Raw genomic sequence first — 15,843 nt, forward strand, 5'->3', positions numbered from 1 at the left:
AAAAAGTATCCAGATAAGCTAACATGAACATAAAGAGACAAAAGTACTGTTTGCAGATGATGCAGGATACTCGGGGGAAAATGTATCAACATGATTTGACAAGTTGACTCAGTTAAAAGTATTTGCAAAAGCATTTCACAAAAAAAAAGGTCATATAAAATATTTTGCACTTTTTGACAAAGGTATTTTTTTTTTATATTACATATGCCTTATGCACTTGTCTAGATACACTCTGATCAATTGATAATTTAATATAAAATGAAAATAGGAAAAATGCATTCACAACTGTGTGAAGATTTCTGCATCAGATATGTTGTAAGCCAGCTTCTACAATTTCCTACATTACTGCCATTATGATCCATACAATTTTGTTTGACAAATTGGCTTAAGCACAGTTTCACAACTGAATGCACTGTCTATTGACAGCTAAATCAATTTTTAGATAATTGACATTTACAGTCTAAAATTAAGGTACATAGTTTTTATGACACATGAAAATGAAGGACAAAACTTAATAGATTATAACACGCAGTAGCCTATTCTAGCTTAAAATTATAACCATAAAAATGGACAAAAATAGAAGCTGCCAAAGCTATATTATATACAAAAACAAAAAAAAAAAACCAACAAAAAATTCTGATTTTTAAACAAATATTAAATTCTACTCATTCTCTGGAACTACAAGTTTCTTTAATGCATTGACACACATTTGAGTCAACCTATATGCACAATGATTTAAATAATTTGAGAGTTACTTAATAGTATTTCATAACCTGAAAAAAAAGTGTTATATTGTAAAGAAGAAAAAGTAAATCACAGCTTATATTACTTTAAACTGATTAATGACATGCTAACTTACCAATAAAATGATTTATTTGGTTATCGTGCAGCAAAACAATGGAACTCTCTCCCTTTCCATATCCGCCACGTACCCACTACTGATTCCTTTAAATGTGCACTGAAAACGAACCTCTTCTGTAAACATTACTCCTAATAACCTTTCCCATAATGCTAGTCCTTTTTCACACCCTTTTGCAGTATCTTGTTACTCTCAGTTCTTGTTCTTTGGTTCCTCTTTGTGTTTTCTGCATTTGATTTTATTCTTCGTTTAGTACGGTTGTTTATTCTTTTATAGTTCATATGTTATTTGTTTGTTTTCCTGTCCCTCATATGCTGTCCATGTTTCATTCTTGTTTTTAAGCATGCTCCTTTACAAATTTTACATTTATTATCATTGAATGTGAACTTGTGAAGGTAACCTTCCCAGGCAACAGTGTGGATGTGGTTAAATGTGTACTGTTTCAGCCATCCATCTGCTTAAATCAAAACTTTCTCCTTCAGACTGGAAAACATCATCCCAAAAGTTCAGCAGTTTAAGTAAATTTTACTTTTGAAACTTTTGTACTGATGTGCATGTAAACTGTAATATCAGAGAAATGTGCTGGTAAGGGGAGGGAGTTGTGAATTGGTGCTTTACTTCGGGCCAGGCTATATCATGGCTATATCAAGCCAAGCAGCCAGCCCTGTCACACATAGAGAAAGAACAGCATACCTGAGAAAATCTGAACCCAGGACAGCCAATCCTCATTGTACTGGTGACAGGCGGTAACCGATATGCAACTGAACTGTGCAAAAGGTGCTAGTAAAATAACAGGCAAAATATATAAAAATCAAGAAAATGATAAGTTCAATTTCAGACAGCAGATACTGTGCCAGACAGTAAGTTCTAGAGTGTCAAGGTCAAGGTCCAAAATTCCTTTACCTTTTGAGCAGTGTCTATGAATTGAAAGATTTTGATAGAAATATATTTTTTAATGAATTCGTGTAAAATGCCAGACACTACAATAAAGTTGATTTTCAAATTGAAATTGACTTGAATGTTATGAAATACATTTTTCAGAGGCAGTACACTAAACTGTAAAATTCTTGTTTTTGTTGTTTATGACTTTGTATGAAGGAGTGAAAACTATTTTTAATACTCCATAGCTCCAAAAGAAAAAGCAAAAACCAGTTTTCTTACAATCTGCATCCAAACTCTGAACTCTTAATTTTACAAATGTATCTTGCACTGAATGTGACAGATAGTAACTTACATCAAGACATTGCATTTATATAATGTCTAAAGACATCTATCATGGTTACTGTAATGAAGATTGATAGCAAGCTCTTAAACTTTACTTTTAACTGAACGTTTAACATTTGTGCAGCTTGTTTGAACAGCCTGCCATTTGCCTGGGTTACGACGGAAATAACAAATTGCTCCAACAACTACAGCTATGGCCACCACACATGCAATAGTGATGCCGACAATCATGCCCACATTTGGTTTGGATGTTACAGCAACATATACACCACCCTGCAATGCTTGAAAGGTGGCAACACCATCTTTCGTGTTCACACCTGATACCTGAAAACATAACAGTAACATGAAATTAATCTTGAATTGCTAAAATAAAGTAGATTTCATCAAGAAAATTATGGGAATCTATAAAGTTGTCATAATTAAGAAATCTGCATGGTACTGGAAACAGAAAATAACCCTGCACATACAGATGTTAATTTTTGTTTTCCAGAATATGCCATTAGCTTCACAATTTCTGCAAAAAATATTAAAGTTTGTCCAGTCCAATATTTTGATAAAAAATAAATTGAATATTTATTCTTTAAAGAAAAGAATAAATCATGCAGATATTTTTGTGTGACAACTACAAGTCTGAGCATGCATATGTACACATTATAAAGACAATAAATACTAAAATGAGAAGCCTCAATGCCTATGACCATAAATAAGATTTATCGAGTGCATGTTCCCACACTGAGGCAAGCCCAATGTGCTTTACAAGAGACAGGAAGCTTTAGGTAATGATACTGTATTGACAGAGACAGCCTTGTACAATGAACATTGCCAGGAACATAAAGACACACAGAGACAGGTGTAAGGTGGAAAAAAAGGAATCATCAGGGTAGACTGACTACAGCAGGTATTTCCAAAAGAAACTGCAAACTTCAGGTGCACACTCTTCTGCAATCCATCAATAATACTAAAAGAGACTCTAAAGTTTAATGTGAAAAGACACTTTAATATTTAATAATGCAAAAAGACACTCATGTTTGTGTTTTTAGCCTTCACCATTTTCAATAACATTTCAAAACATGCATTCTCCAAAAATAGGTTTCAAAGAAACAGTAAAGTCTATTAACCTGTGTCCACGTTGCAAAGCTGGATGATGTGGAACGATACACTGAAACATCCCCAGAATCAACCTTCATCTTGGTTGTGAAACCTTGACTGTTTCCTGCTATTATGTGTTCTGGAGTCATCAGATAAAAGTAGCTTGCATAATCCCCTTCAACCTGTGAAAAACAACTGTTATTAAGCAAAGTATGCTATTTACTCCAAAGCCTGCTGGTTCTGTTATCTCAGTAAATAGTATTTATGATTTATTCAAGACAGAAGCAATAGTTCTGAAAGAAACTGTTGTTCAGCTGAGGATAATTTAATTGCTTCAATAATTCTGTTTTATTACTTTAATGGTACAGAAACACCCATGCAGAGTTTTCTATAGAAAATGTTGCCATTCATTGACCACATCTATATACATAATTGAGACACATACTGTCATCTCACGATTATATTCCCTCATTCTCTCTTCTGCTTGCTGTGTCGTCCACTGCTCAACACGAATCTTCTGGAGATCATTAAATACGCCTGGTTCAACAATAACCTCCAATGATCTGCACCGAAGAATAAAAACAAACGTGTATAGACTTTCAAATCATAAATAAAGTACAACAATGATTCACTTTGTTGGCATACATAGATACAGCACTGCTGTCATTACTATGATCTCATTAGCCTACCCAGGCAAGTCCTAGTGCACATAGGAGTTCTCCACTATGGTGGTTTCCCCTTTTATGGTTTTCAAAATTAAAGTTTATGACATACAGGATTAAGGTTTTTTATGTAATTTTTATTATATTTTTAAAATAAAATTCTTACCCATCTGAAAGAGACATTTTTCCACCCATAGCACCGATAGCTTTTAGGGCTATGCGATTTGTATTGACAACTATGCGTCCTTTCTGGTCACGGTTGGAGAAATTATTGTTTCGTGTGCACATGTAATGGTAGATTCCAGCTGGACAGGTCACTGTTCGCAATCCAAGGTCAAAGTAAGTTCCTGCATCATCAAGCTGTGACATCTCTCCACCAAATTGACCTAAAATGACAAAAAGAGACCATTTTTTTGCTTGACTTTAGACATGAACAAATAGCCACACGAACTGTGCCATTCGTGAGTCTGTTTGAAAATCTTGGGTGATATAAATGTACTTAAAAAATACTAAATGCATAAATAGTTTATAAGCACAGTTGAATCTACTTGGTAATGAACTCAATTCAGCTTGACTAATCAAGCAGCTTTGAAGCAAACTCTCTGGGACAGTTATGTTAAATAACTTAAATGTTAAAACTGATTGCAAAAATGTACAAACAAGAGTGAAAGGATTATAGCATTAACTGAACAGACGAAAAAAAAAAAAAAAGGAACTAACATAAGGACTGCTAATGCATCAAAAAGAAACTCACCTGGATTAAGGTAAGCAAGAGCTTTCACATCCACCTGAGACAGACCAAGAAATGTGAGATTGTTGAAAGCCATGGGGTAATTTACCCCATAATGACCATATATTCCACCTGGTCCAAATTTCTGTGTACCACCCTCTGGATACTGCTGTGCGTTCAGTAATACAATATTGCTGCGATCACTTCCAGCAAGGCCTTGTCCATCATTGTTTCCAGGGTTAGTATTAGAGCCAGTCCACCTATAAAATTAATTTTGAAAGGTATTCATAAAGCATTTCTCCACAACTTACTCTAAAAGACAAATGTGCTTCCGATTTTCCCCTTGTCTTCTCTCTTTCTTTTGATTTCCCATACAAATATTTTATACTCATTTCATAAGCTTTTTTTCTTTAATTCTTTTTCTTATGAAAGTCATATGGCTTGTTTCTTTTTTACTTACTGTATGTGAATGGAATCCCCTGCTGAAAGTTCTAGAGTGTTCGGCACAAAATCATATTCCACAGCTGGATACACTTGCACTATGTTACCACGCTTCCCACGAACATTGAGATTGTAAATTGTACCCTTCACATCTTTTGGTTGTGAAAGGATTGAAAAAGTGTGTGATCTGTAACAATATTACAAAGAGTTAAGTCAGTATGAAAAATAAGTATTTGTTTTGAACACTTAAAATTACCAATTATCATGTTCACAAATGTCTTGTTTCAATTGTAATGGAATTCTCTGATGTAACTGTGTGCTTGGGTGTAAACTTTATCAGACATATTAGTAATGTATTTAGATTCAGTAACAACAAAATCTAACAATAAAATCAAATATAATGCTAAATAATGATTACTCTTTGTTAGTTTAGTTTATTCCTTATTACTCTTCAGAGAGTATAGGGCCGCAACACCACCTTGCCAGTGGACCCAGTTTTGGGCAGCCCCTTTCAGTTGGGTTCCAATGTCCTTTGCCTCACTCTCTACCGTTCTTTTCCAAGTCTGCTTTGGTCTCACAACTCTCCTCTTCCAGGGAAGTGCCTGCCTGGCAATGGTGTCAGCTGGTTTGTGCAGGGTGTGTCCTATCCAGCTCCATTTGCGCTTTTTTATTTCTTGGCTAGTTGCATTATGGATGGTTCTTTTCAACAGGCTGCTGTTGGAGATCTTTTCAGATAATCTTACTCCCAGAATATGGCCTAGGCTTTGGTTGGTAAAGGTCTGGAGCTTGTTGATGGTGTTTGTCCCTCTAAAGGTTTCAGAACCATACAGTAGGACTGCCTTCACATTTGTGTTGAAGATGCGGGTCTAACTGCAGAAGGATAATGCTTGGGAGTTCCAGATGGGTGGCAGGCTGTTGAAAGCTTGTCTTGAGGATGCGGCTTTTGATGTCATTGTCTGCTCCACCATCCTTGTTGACAATGCTCCCCACATACACAAAGCGATCTGTTTCCAGGACGTTCTCTCCTTGAAAATGGATTGGGAGTTCCTGCTTGTTATTGATTCTCATCACTTGTCAGGACTTTGCTGGGGATGGATAGCAGCTTGATCCCCTGCCAATTGTTGCACTATGAGAGGTGTCCTTTCTTTGGAAACTTGACCAGGTGGCCTAGTTTCCAGTCTGTTGGTACTAGCACTTGTTCCCAGATCTAAGGACTGTAAAATTGTTGCTGTTATTTCTGGGTCTGCCTTTAGTGCTTCAGGGGGTATGCCATACGAGCCTGTTGCACAAGGCTCCTGCCGACATAGTTCTGTGGGTCGACAAGGCGCTCAATCCACCACATCACTATAAGGTAAGTTGCACCAACTGGTGGTGGTCTTGATTTGTTACTTGTTACTAATTAACACTGTTGTAGGGAAGTTGATAACAAGCAGAAGCTCACAAACATTCACAGTTATGCTTTTGAACACAGGAATATGTATAAGCATGTGCATGCACAGTCAAAAGACAAAATAAGAAGACAATAACAAAAATAAAATACAAAGAGCTCTAACCTGTCTTGAAACACTCGCCCATATTGTGCTGTATTCACAGCAAGTCTGAGTGTGAAGTCTGCACCTTCAAATAGTTTCACTTCTGGATTATTCTTAAAAATATATCCTCTGCTGCGTGCAACAGCATCAGAAGCAAACCCATATTTCTCAGCCAAGCTGACCTTAGCACCATCTTGCAGACGTCCTTTCTCAGCATTTACAGTGGCATTGGTGTTCCAGCCATCATAATCATTGGTAGAGATATTGTACCTTTGAGATAATTTAGGTAGTGATATTAGTGTGTGAAAAAAAAGGTATGCAAGGAATGAGTATAAGCAGCACTGGTTTTGGAAAAAAACCAAACTCAACTCATGATTCTTTACAACATTTGCAGACAAAGCAGAAGTTTGTAAAATTATGGCCTAAGTTTTAAAAGTATTAAATGATTAAAAAAAAAATTCATATCGCAATTAGTTTATATCTATGTATCACATTAATGCGATGCCCATGGTGTAAAATCAGTCCTGGTCATGCACAATTAAGTATCCACAAGGGCAATTCCAGATAGGTCTCGTACTAGCAATATAGAGAGATAAATACATTCATATACATGTTGAAATAATTTCTAACATGCACCACACACATATTGCCAGCAACAGTAGATACAGCTAGTGACCTTAGGTCACCTCAGGCTAGTACAAGATCATGGCCAGTAGAGCCGATCAAGTAAACAGCTTAAGAGTTAAGTTTTACCACCAACCAAATGCGTTCCTAATATGGTGCTCAAATTATTGAAAAATGTACCCACCTAATACGAAGCACACAGCTGTCTCTGTCAATATTTGGAATTGTCCAGTTGTACAAGTTGGGCTGTCCACCTAGCCCACTGCCCAGATGATTGTCCCTCGTGAACTCTGTCTCTTGGCAGCTGGGCGGATCTACCCCATGTGAAGGATACCTCACCCACTCAGCTCTTGTTCCATTCTTGTTATTAAGGGGCCAGTAAAATGCCTGAAGAATTGTATGCATATAAGTAATGACTTTAATTTCACTTATGAATTATTTTTCTGTAGAAAATATTATACAGTATATTTAAAAGCTTACATTTGATTAAAAAGATACTTTCTGATAATTTTTTCTTGATTTATAGAATATTATTATAAGTTTAGGCGGTGCAAAAGAGGTTTCATGTAAGCCTACCTCACACTCCTCCTGTGTGTTAGGTAGTACAAGATTTTGAGACACATATTTCTCAACTGTGGCAAAAGGCAGTACACATTCCCAGCGGTCTTTGACATTCTGGCTTTCTGTCTGGTAGTAATGGCAGCGTGATGCATTGTTGGTCATCACTGCAATGTCCTGTGAGAGAGACATGACTAGAATTGAAGCTATTAGGAGACATCCAACCATAGGAAAGCATCAGTATTTACATGTGTTTAACACAGGAAATTTGCATAATGCAAGAAAATCTTTGTCAAATGATCTGTAACAAAAATTGCAGACTGACTGCAGCATCCATATTGAGTCAAATTATTCTACACGAAAAGAAACAGAGGCTGATAAAGTAACAGATTACTAATTTAATAATAAACATGTGATTTATATAGTCATGATTATGTTCATGAAGAAGCATGCTCCCAACACTTGAGACAAGAATGAGACATGACATATGAAGAATGGAAGGATATACAAACAGAACTGATAGGTAACAACAGACAAAGCAGAAGATGCAAACAGGAATGCAGCAACAAACAGTAAAGGTTGAGATTTTTGTGAAGCTGCAGTAGAAAGAGAGCAAGCAAACTAGTAAACAGATGAGAGTCAAAGAATTATGTAGATTGCTGTTAGGACTAATGTTCACGGAAGAAATGTGTTTTTAGTGCACTTTTAAATGATTCCATGGTAAATAGGTGGCAGATCTGAAAGGGGAGAGAGTTCTACTGTTTTACTGCACAGTAAAAGTCCTTGATGTTATGTTGTTCTAATGACAGGGATAGCATATGGTTGCCATCACCATCCTAAATAAAGGCACAAGGACTCAGGAGGAATCAAACAGAGACTGAAGAAGAGTGAGTGCTGACATCTATTGTCAGCCATCACTCGTGTGTCATTCTGTCAATGACATTTTCTGGACGCAGCCGCGGTAAAGTTGAAGAAAAATGAACAATTAGCAAATAAACAAGCTGATCAATGCGTACGTGTCATCTACGGTCACATCACCGCAACTAAAAAATATATCCATGGTATTCATATTGCCATGGCATAGTGTCGCACGAACTGTTTCATCCTACACTTTGTGCGAGTTTGTTGCCTGTCTCGCGTAAGTCGCTCGATCTGCGCGGTTCGGACACGATAGGACTGTCATTTCTGTACTGTCATCTGACACACAGACACTGTTACTTCTGGCACCACAGGCATTGTCACAAGAGTTCTGTTGATGGTTTGGAAGAGTAGCATACCACCCTGGCGTTTCCTCTTCACTGTCGTCATCCTGAAGGATGTTGTTTGTTGTTAGGATAAACATACACTGCCTTGATGGACTGGTGCAATCGTACTCCTCACTTTTACTCCTAACTGTGTGTTAAATGTCGTATGGTATGTGAGCAAAGACAAATTTCTGTCCTCCTGGGCAGACAATAAAGTCTGTTTTGATTTGATTTTGATTTGATTAGACAAAGAGAGGAGTTGTCTGGTATAGATGTAGTGGAAGAAAAGTTCAGAGAAATAGCCACAGATCCTGCAAAGAAATTAAAACATTGCACAGACAGCTTGTAGTTAATGCGAGAAGAGTGCAGAGGAGTGACATGGTCCTATTTCCTAGTTCTAAGCATCAGATGTGCAGCGGAGTTCTGTATTTTCTAGAGTTTATATGAAGAAGATATGTGGGGCAGCATGTGAGCAAGGTGTTACAGTAATCAAGCCTGGATAGAACAAACACACAGAAAAAAGTGTTAGCAGCATATGTAAAGATAATGCTGCAGATGGTGCTGATCATAGTAGGCAGATTGACTGACAGCTGTAACTTGTCTACCAAGGATTATCTCAGAAGTGACGATGAATTCCAGATTTCTGACATATGATGTAAAGGCATTATTGGTTTTGCCCACCTCGACATATTTAAGCAGACTGATGACCGATGGCGCAATAAGCAATTTCTTCTTGAGCATTAAAAGGCTTCTGCTTTAGCATCATTAAGTTTAAGTGTGCTTTATACCATCCAATTTTTTAATGTCAGGCTTTAATACAGGCTTCTACTGTGCTAATAACAGAGTAAGACTCAGTCAGTGGAGTGGAGCAGTATAGTTACTTGTCATCAGCATATAATTGATGAAAAAAATGGTGAGACTGGATACAGGACAAAAATGAGCTTCATGTATAAAATGAACAAATTGGGGCCAAGTAGTGAGCTTTGAGAAACCCTGCAAGGAAGTGGAGCAAAGTGTAATGTCTGACCATCAACAAACACAGTCTGTGTTCTATCAGTTAGACAGGAATTGAACCATGCTAGCATGCGTCCAGGAATTCCACAGAGGATGTGAAGACTTTGAAGAAGCATAGAGTGGTTGATTGTGTTGAATGAAGCATACAGGTAAAGTACAGATAAGGCAGAAACTTCATCATTGTTAAGTGCAGATAAAATAATAATTTCTTATGTATGATCACAAAAGAGGAAATACTCAACAGTCAAAGGGGAGTTTATAGATCACTGAAATAGTTTCAGCCCTGACAGATAATAATTCTTACCACCCAGGGAGAGTGGTGCCAGTAGGGATAGTAGTCCCTCTCCTCTGGACATTCGTATCCACGTCTTGTTCCTCCAGGATTCTGGCGAGTGTACTGAGCTGTGTTCTTGTTATTCAGGTTCTGAATTTAAATACATAATTATTTAAAGCATGCCAATTTTTAAAAGTACACATTATGCCAACATCCAGTTGTACAAAAATACATGTTTTTAATATAGTGGTAAAACTCACTTCCATTTTCCATAGTAAAGACATCATTAATCATTAACTATAGATTTTTATAACCACCATCAATGTAATTTAGACACATGACTATGAATGAAACGCAAAAATGAAATGCAAAGAATGGGCATGTTTTACAATCGCAACGACTCATTATCAAAACAGCACATTTTTTTTGCGTGAATGTAGACACACGAGATATCAATCAATGGCAGCTTGGCACTGAATGTCAGAGACAGATGAAGAGGACATCTGCTCTCCCGTTTCCCCTCTCCTGACAAAGCTAACATTAATTTCCTGAGCCAGGACTGATCATTGTTATATACTTCACACAAAATGATAAATCCAAAAGAATTTTCAATAGAATTTTCCCCAAGCTTGATTTATGCCTTATCTTAAGTGGAGACAGAAACAACAAGATGACTCTGTGTCACTGTCTGCCATAAACTTGACAACAGTCTGACAGTAAATGGAAACTACTGTCATCCAAAAGTAAAAACCATGAGTGATGTATGTAAACACTGAGAGCCAATCACTTTGAAAAAAAAGCATATTTATTTGTTTTCACAAGACTAGAAGTGGCATTTTTATCTGTGTTAGTCTTTCTGACATATTGTCATATAAATGTTGAATAGGAATAGATCTTCACTGTTGCCCTACACACCAAAGCCAAGAACAATGACTCCTAAGGAAGGCAAGAGTGCAACAATGAACTTTACACCAATATCAGTATGAGTAATTTCCTCCTCTCAAGCTTAGTTGCTTTCCAAAGACCTTATTGTTTCATCAAACATCTGTGACCTCATAACTACATGATGAGGTGAGTATTGTTGGTGAATTTTATCTATGTATGGATAGCATCTCTCAACAATACCCCTGGTGATACAACACTTGGTTGCAGGGTAAGACTATGACATAGTAACTGGTGCTGACACTTAAGGAAATACCACTACCCTGTTTCATGTTGTTTCAATTATCATTAGTATATCCTCCAGAAGACAGATTTTTGTTGAACTTCATGCTCTGGTGCATTTACAAAATGTTTATTAACGATTAATTTGTATTTGAAAACACTCTTAATGATCTACTACACATTATGTTCACAGAGTTAAGATGTACCTCAAAAGAGGAATAAACAGGATTAAACAAGAAAATGCCAATTAACCTGATCGGCAGTAAATAGCCCCTTGTTCCTCTCCCGGGTCTTGCACATCAAGTAGTACTCATAGTTTTCATGCATGCCAAATCTCTGATCAGTGTTGCAGTTGTAGTTCTCACACTGTGCACGATTTTCAGGTATAGTTCTGTAAAACAAATAAAGGCTTGTGTGAAGAATTTAGTAAAAGGGTGATTATTATTTTTATGAAATCCCTTCTATACCTCTATTCTTCATGAAAAAGCAGGGAAAATCATTAAAATTTTATTTTTTTCATGCTTTTAATAGAAACATAAATCAATCTTCTTTAGTTTACATTGACAATTGTCTGCAGACAAATGCTAATGCTCAAACACAAATATAACACACATGCATATACACATATACAAAGTGAATATAAAACCACACACATAAATCTGCACACACATGCATGCATGAATACATAATCAAATGCAACACAATATTTTATCTTTCAGCATTAAATTCACTCACGTGACTGTGGCACCATCTCGCACAAGGTCTCCACACATATACTGTAAGACCAGCTCACAGTGGCTGTTAGGATGATGACAAGAATGCTGGTTTGTCCTGAAATGAACAAAGTCTTATTAATACATAATTTCTAATTCTTAACTTTTAGATGTCTCACATTTAATTTCAGTTATTAATATTCAAAAAATGTAATAATATTTGAAGAGCTTCAAAAATCAAAATTACTACAGAAAGCTTCCTTACATTAATTACAATTATCACCTCAATAATAATAATAAAGTTCTTGTGTTGCACCGTATCCCTACCCTAAGGGCAACTCAAGGTGCTTCACCAAAATAAATAAATTTTTATAGCACAGTCTACAGAAAACTCCTTAAATAATATCCAGATTTTCAGCCCTGTGGACAGTCAACTGATATAGGGTTGAGAAACTTGTAGATGTGTAGAACACACGTTTATATATATATTGTAAGAATTTACAGAACGTTTGTAGTTTACATAAGCCTGTTGTAGGATCTAATAAGATCTATATGGCTGCCAGGTTAAACTGGCCACTTCCATAAAAATAATCAAATTTCTCTAATTTTTTTTTTTTTTTTTTGCACAATGGTTTATTACATACCACTCTACTTGCAAAACAGAAGTACCATAGTAATACAAAGATCCCACATTATATCCTCCTCTGTCATTGTTCTGAGAGTCAAATAACCTGCAAAAATTAAAAAAAAGCTTGAACTACTTGTACATTCTGACAACAAAGATGGTAACAAGATATATTTAACACTGTTCAAGGGTAATAAGACTAAAGTTATTTATCAGTTGCACTTCAGTTGCGCTTTACATTTTGGCAGACGGGCCAGTCTAAAGGCCATAGCTTGTACGCCCCTGCTCTAGGTATATAAAGTATGTAAAATAGCACGATAAGACCAATAATCAGAACTCAGCAGGACTAGCTTCAATTTGTTAAGAACTATGCCTTAATGTGTGTCTAAGTTAAGCAATATTTTTGATTTAGTTGTAAGTAGAAACAAGAAACGTGATAATGGTGCTGAATTGGTGCAATTTACCTGTTTGCATTATTTCTATCTCTGTTTTGTTCATCCAGTCTGTTGTTACTTCCCCTAAAAAAATATAAACAATACTCATTGTAAACAGCATTGACAGATGGACTGATACTGATTTACTCATCTTAACAATGAATGTCAATCATTCTTGTTTTTAACATTAATTTCCTTCTTTGCTCAAGATTTTAAGAGACTCTAAATAACTTTAAATAACTCTAAATCTTTGATCCAGTTAAACAACTACAAAAAACTACAGCATATTTCTTATTACACTCGATATGTTTTCTACACATAAATGATTACCCCATAATTGATATTGGTAAAGTAAGAATGTAAAACTAATTTTGAACATATACTTGAGGCAGTGTATCTTGCCAGCATTTCCTTCTTACTACTCAAACATGTTTCAATTTACATAAAACATGATATTGAAAGTGAGGGTTAGACTCCACTATCTCTAAAAGTAGGATGTTTATCCTGCTTAGTACTATATCCATGAAATATATGGTCATGCAAGTCTAGTTCTATGTTCTATAAGGTGAATAGCCATTACACAAAATACACCAACAAAAAAATATATCAACAATTACCTATCATCATTTCAACTTTTGCTAAATGAAAAACTGTATTTTTTAAATCTCTTTACATTGAAAAGGCTTTTTTCTCATCATGTTAATAAATAGGTGCAGAAACAGTAAATACCTGGGATTGTGAAGGTAAATATCACTGTTGACACCGCTAGTAAAGAGAAGCATACCAAAGACAATGGTCCAGGTTTTCATTATCAAGTAATCAGATCTTCCTGCGCAACAAATATACAAGCAGAAGATAGTGGCAGAAATGAAATGTACATATTATACACATTCCATAATATTCTGTTTGCGATTGAACTTTTCTTTGAGAAAACATTTGCTGTCACGAGATTGCTAACATCATGCCCTCATCAGTGAATCGAGGCAAAACCATGCACAACTGAGTCATACATCGACACCTACAAATATTGTTATACCTTGTTCCGGTTTGACAATAAGTTCGCGTGGGCACCGTCAAACTTTAAATTGCAAGTTAAAACTCACTCTTTCTCTAAGGTCAAGATTCTTCTTCCCAATCAAAATCAGTATATAATACAAACATTAAAAAAGTCACAAATAAGTAATTATTTTAATCCCCTGTACTTTTGGCAGAAGCGGAGACACTTTTATGTAAATATCAGGTATAAGTCACCAAACGTTCGTGTCAGGCACGAGATGCCACGGAAGTGTACAGAACTCACGGCGTGATTTACCTTCCAGAAAACTCGAGGTCGACGCTTAGTCCGATAAGAGATTTCTGTCACAGGTTCGCTAAACAAATGGCGTAAACAAGTTCAGTGTACGCTTGATTTACTGTGAGCACGGACGTGTATAGTTCGTGCTGTGACTTTCTGGTGAACCAACGCTAGGTAACTGCGTCTTGTTTTGATCCGCCTACCACCCAGCTAACCAAGAGTGGTTTCCCCTGTCAATGACATGGCGACCAAGGCGGGGATGGCGAAGTCACTTCAGTTCTAAGATAAGATAGATAAGATAAGATAAGATAAGATAATACTTTATTAATCCCTAGAGGGCAATTCAGTTGCAGCTCGATTATATATATTAATCCACAGGCAGTCGTGTTGCAGTCAATCATACCAGCTCGATTAAAGCCATACATGATCGCATGCACATCACATTCATAATCCATTCAAAAGTCTGACGGCTGAAGCAACAAAAGACAGCCGCAGTCGGTTTGTCCTGCATGCAGGCATACTATATCGGCGACCTGATGGGAGCTGGACAAGTTCACCCGACAGAGCATGCCTGTCATCACGAAGGATGGCAGACACTTTCAGAAGAGTCCTCCTGTTATACAGATCCTGAAGAGAACTCTGGGTGGATCCAACGACTTTGGAGCAGGTGGATACCACACGATGTAGGCTGCTCTTGTCCTTTACCGATAAACTATTATAGAAACAGATGAACGAGAAGGACAGCACGCTCTCTATATGTGATCTGTAAAAAAGCTGAAGAAATTGGGGGGAGACAGAGAAAGACCTCAGCTTCCGTAGGAGGAAGAGGCGCTGTTGAGCCTTCTTCACGACAGCTTGAGTGTTGACATCCCAGCAAAGTCGCCTATCGAAGATGGTGCCCAGGTATTTAAAAGCAGAAACAATTTCCACCTCCTTGTCATGGATGACACAGACGGGACACGGTGGAGAATTCCGACGAAAATCAAAGACAATCTTCGTCTTACATTAAGTTCTAGAAAGTTGTCATCGCACCAAACAATGAATTCTACCAAAGCATCACCGTGAGTGTGCACCGGCCCGCTAAGGAGAGACAGCAGTGCAGTGTCATCAGAGAATTTGACAAGATAGTGACCCTCATGACTACTGCGACAACTGTTGGTATACAGGATAAACAGAAGCGGGGATAGAACACATCCCTGAGGTGAGCCGGTGCATGTGGTGGTTAAGTCGGAAAAAGTGCCATTGACAAGAACTCGTTGCTGCCTGTCGACCAAAAAGTGAATTATCCATGACACTAGCTGATGATCAAGGGAAAACTCGTCGAAGAGTCTTCGAGCTAGGATATGTGGCTGGATAGTGTTA

At 36.9% G+C, this 15,843-nt stretch overlaps 1 protein-coding gene across 1 annotated transcript; it reads right to left on the reverse strand.

The window, feature by feature from the left end:
• Positions 1-1,109: 1,109 nt before the first annotated feature.
• On the reverse strand, positions 1,110-14,703 carry LOC112572403 (protein DD3-3-like). The gene is made up of 16 exons (XM_025252073.1): positions 14,500-14,703; positions 13,917-14,016; positions 13,218-13,271; positions 12,773-12,859; positions 12,151-12,246; positions 11,668-11,806; positions 10,282-10,401; positions 7,738-7,896; positions 7,346-7,548; positions 6,559-6,807; positions 5,025-5,192; positions 4,589-4,824; positions 4,001-4,220; positions 3,618-3,735; positions 3,202-3,354; positions 1,110-2,407 (listed from the first exon to the last, which is right to left on the reverse strand). Exons 2-16 carry the CDS (start codon positions 13,994-13,996, stop codon positions 2,168-2,170), a joined length of 2,322 nt encoding a protein of 773 aa, XP_025107858.1. The 5' UTR covers positions 13,997-14,016; positions 14,500-14,703; the 3' UTR covers positions 1,110-2,167.
• Between the last annotated feature and the right edge of the window lie 1,140 nt (positions 14,704-15,843).

Source organism: Pomacea canaliculata, linkage group LG9 (assembly GCF_003073045.1).
Source record: "Pomacea canaliculata isolate SZHN2017 linkage group LG9, ASM307304v1, whole genome shotgun sequence".
NCBI classification, from domain to species: domain Eukaryota; kingdom Metazoa; phylum Mollusca; class Gastropoda; order Architaenioglossa; family Ampullariidae; genus Pomacea; species Pomacea canaliculata.

Excerpts from the sequence above, each read along its gene's own strand:
- LOC112572403 (XM_025252073.1), bottom strand. The coding sequence starts at position 13,996 with ATGAAAACCTGGACCATTGTCTTTGGTATGCTTCTCTTTACTAGCGGT. Across the intron at positions 10,402-11,667 it reads GGCTATTTACTGCCGATCAG|AACCTGAATAACAAGAACAC; the intron begins GTTAATTGGCAT and ends ATTTAAATTCAG. Across the intron at positions 4,221-4,588 it reads TCTTGCTTACCTTAATCCAG|GTCAATTTGGTGGAGAGATG; the intron begins GTGAGTTTCTTT and ends TTGTCATTTTAG.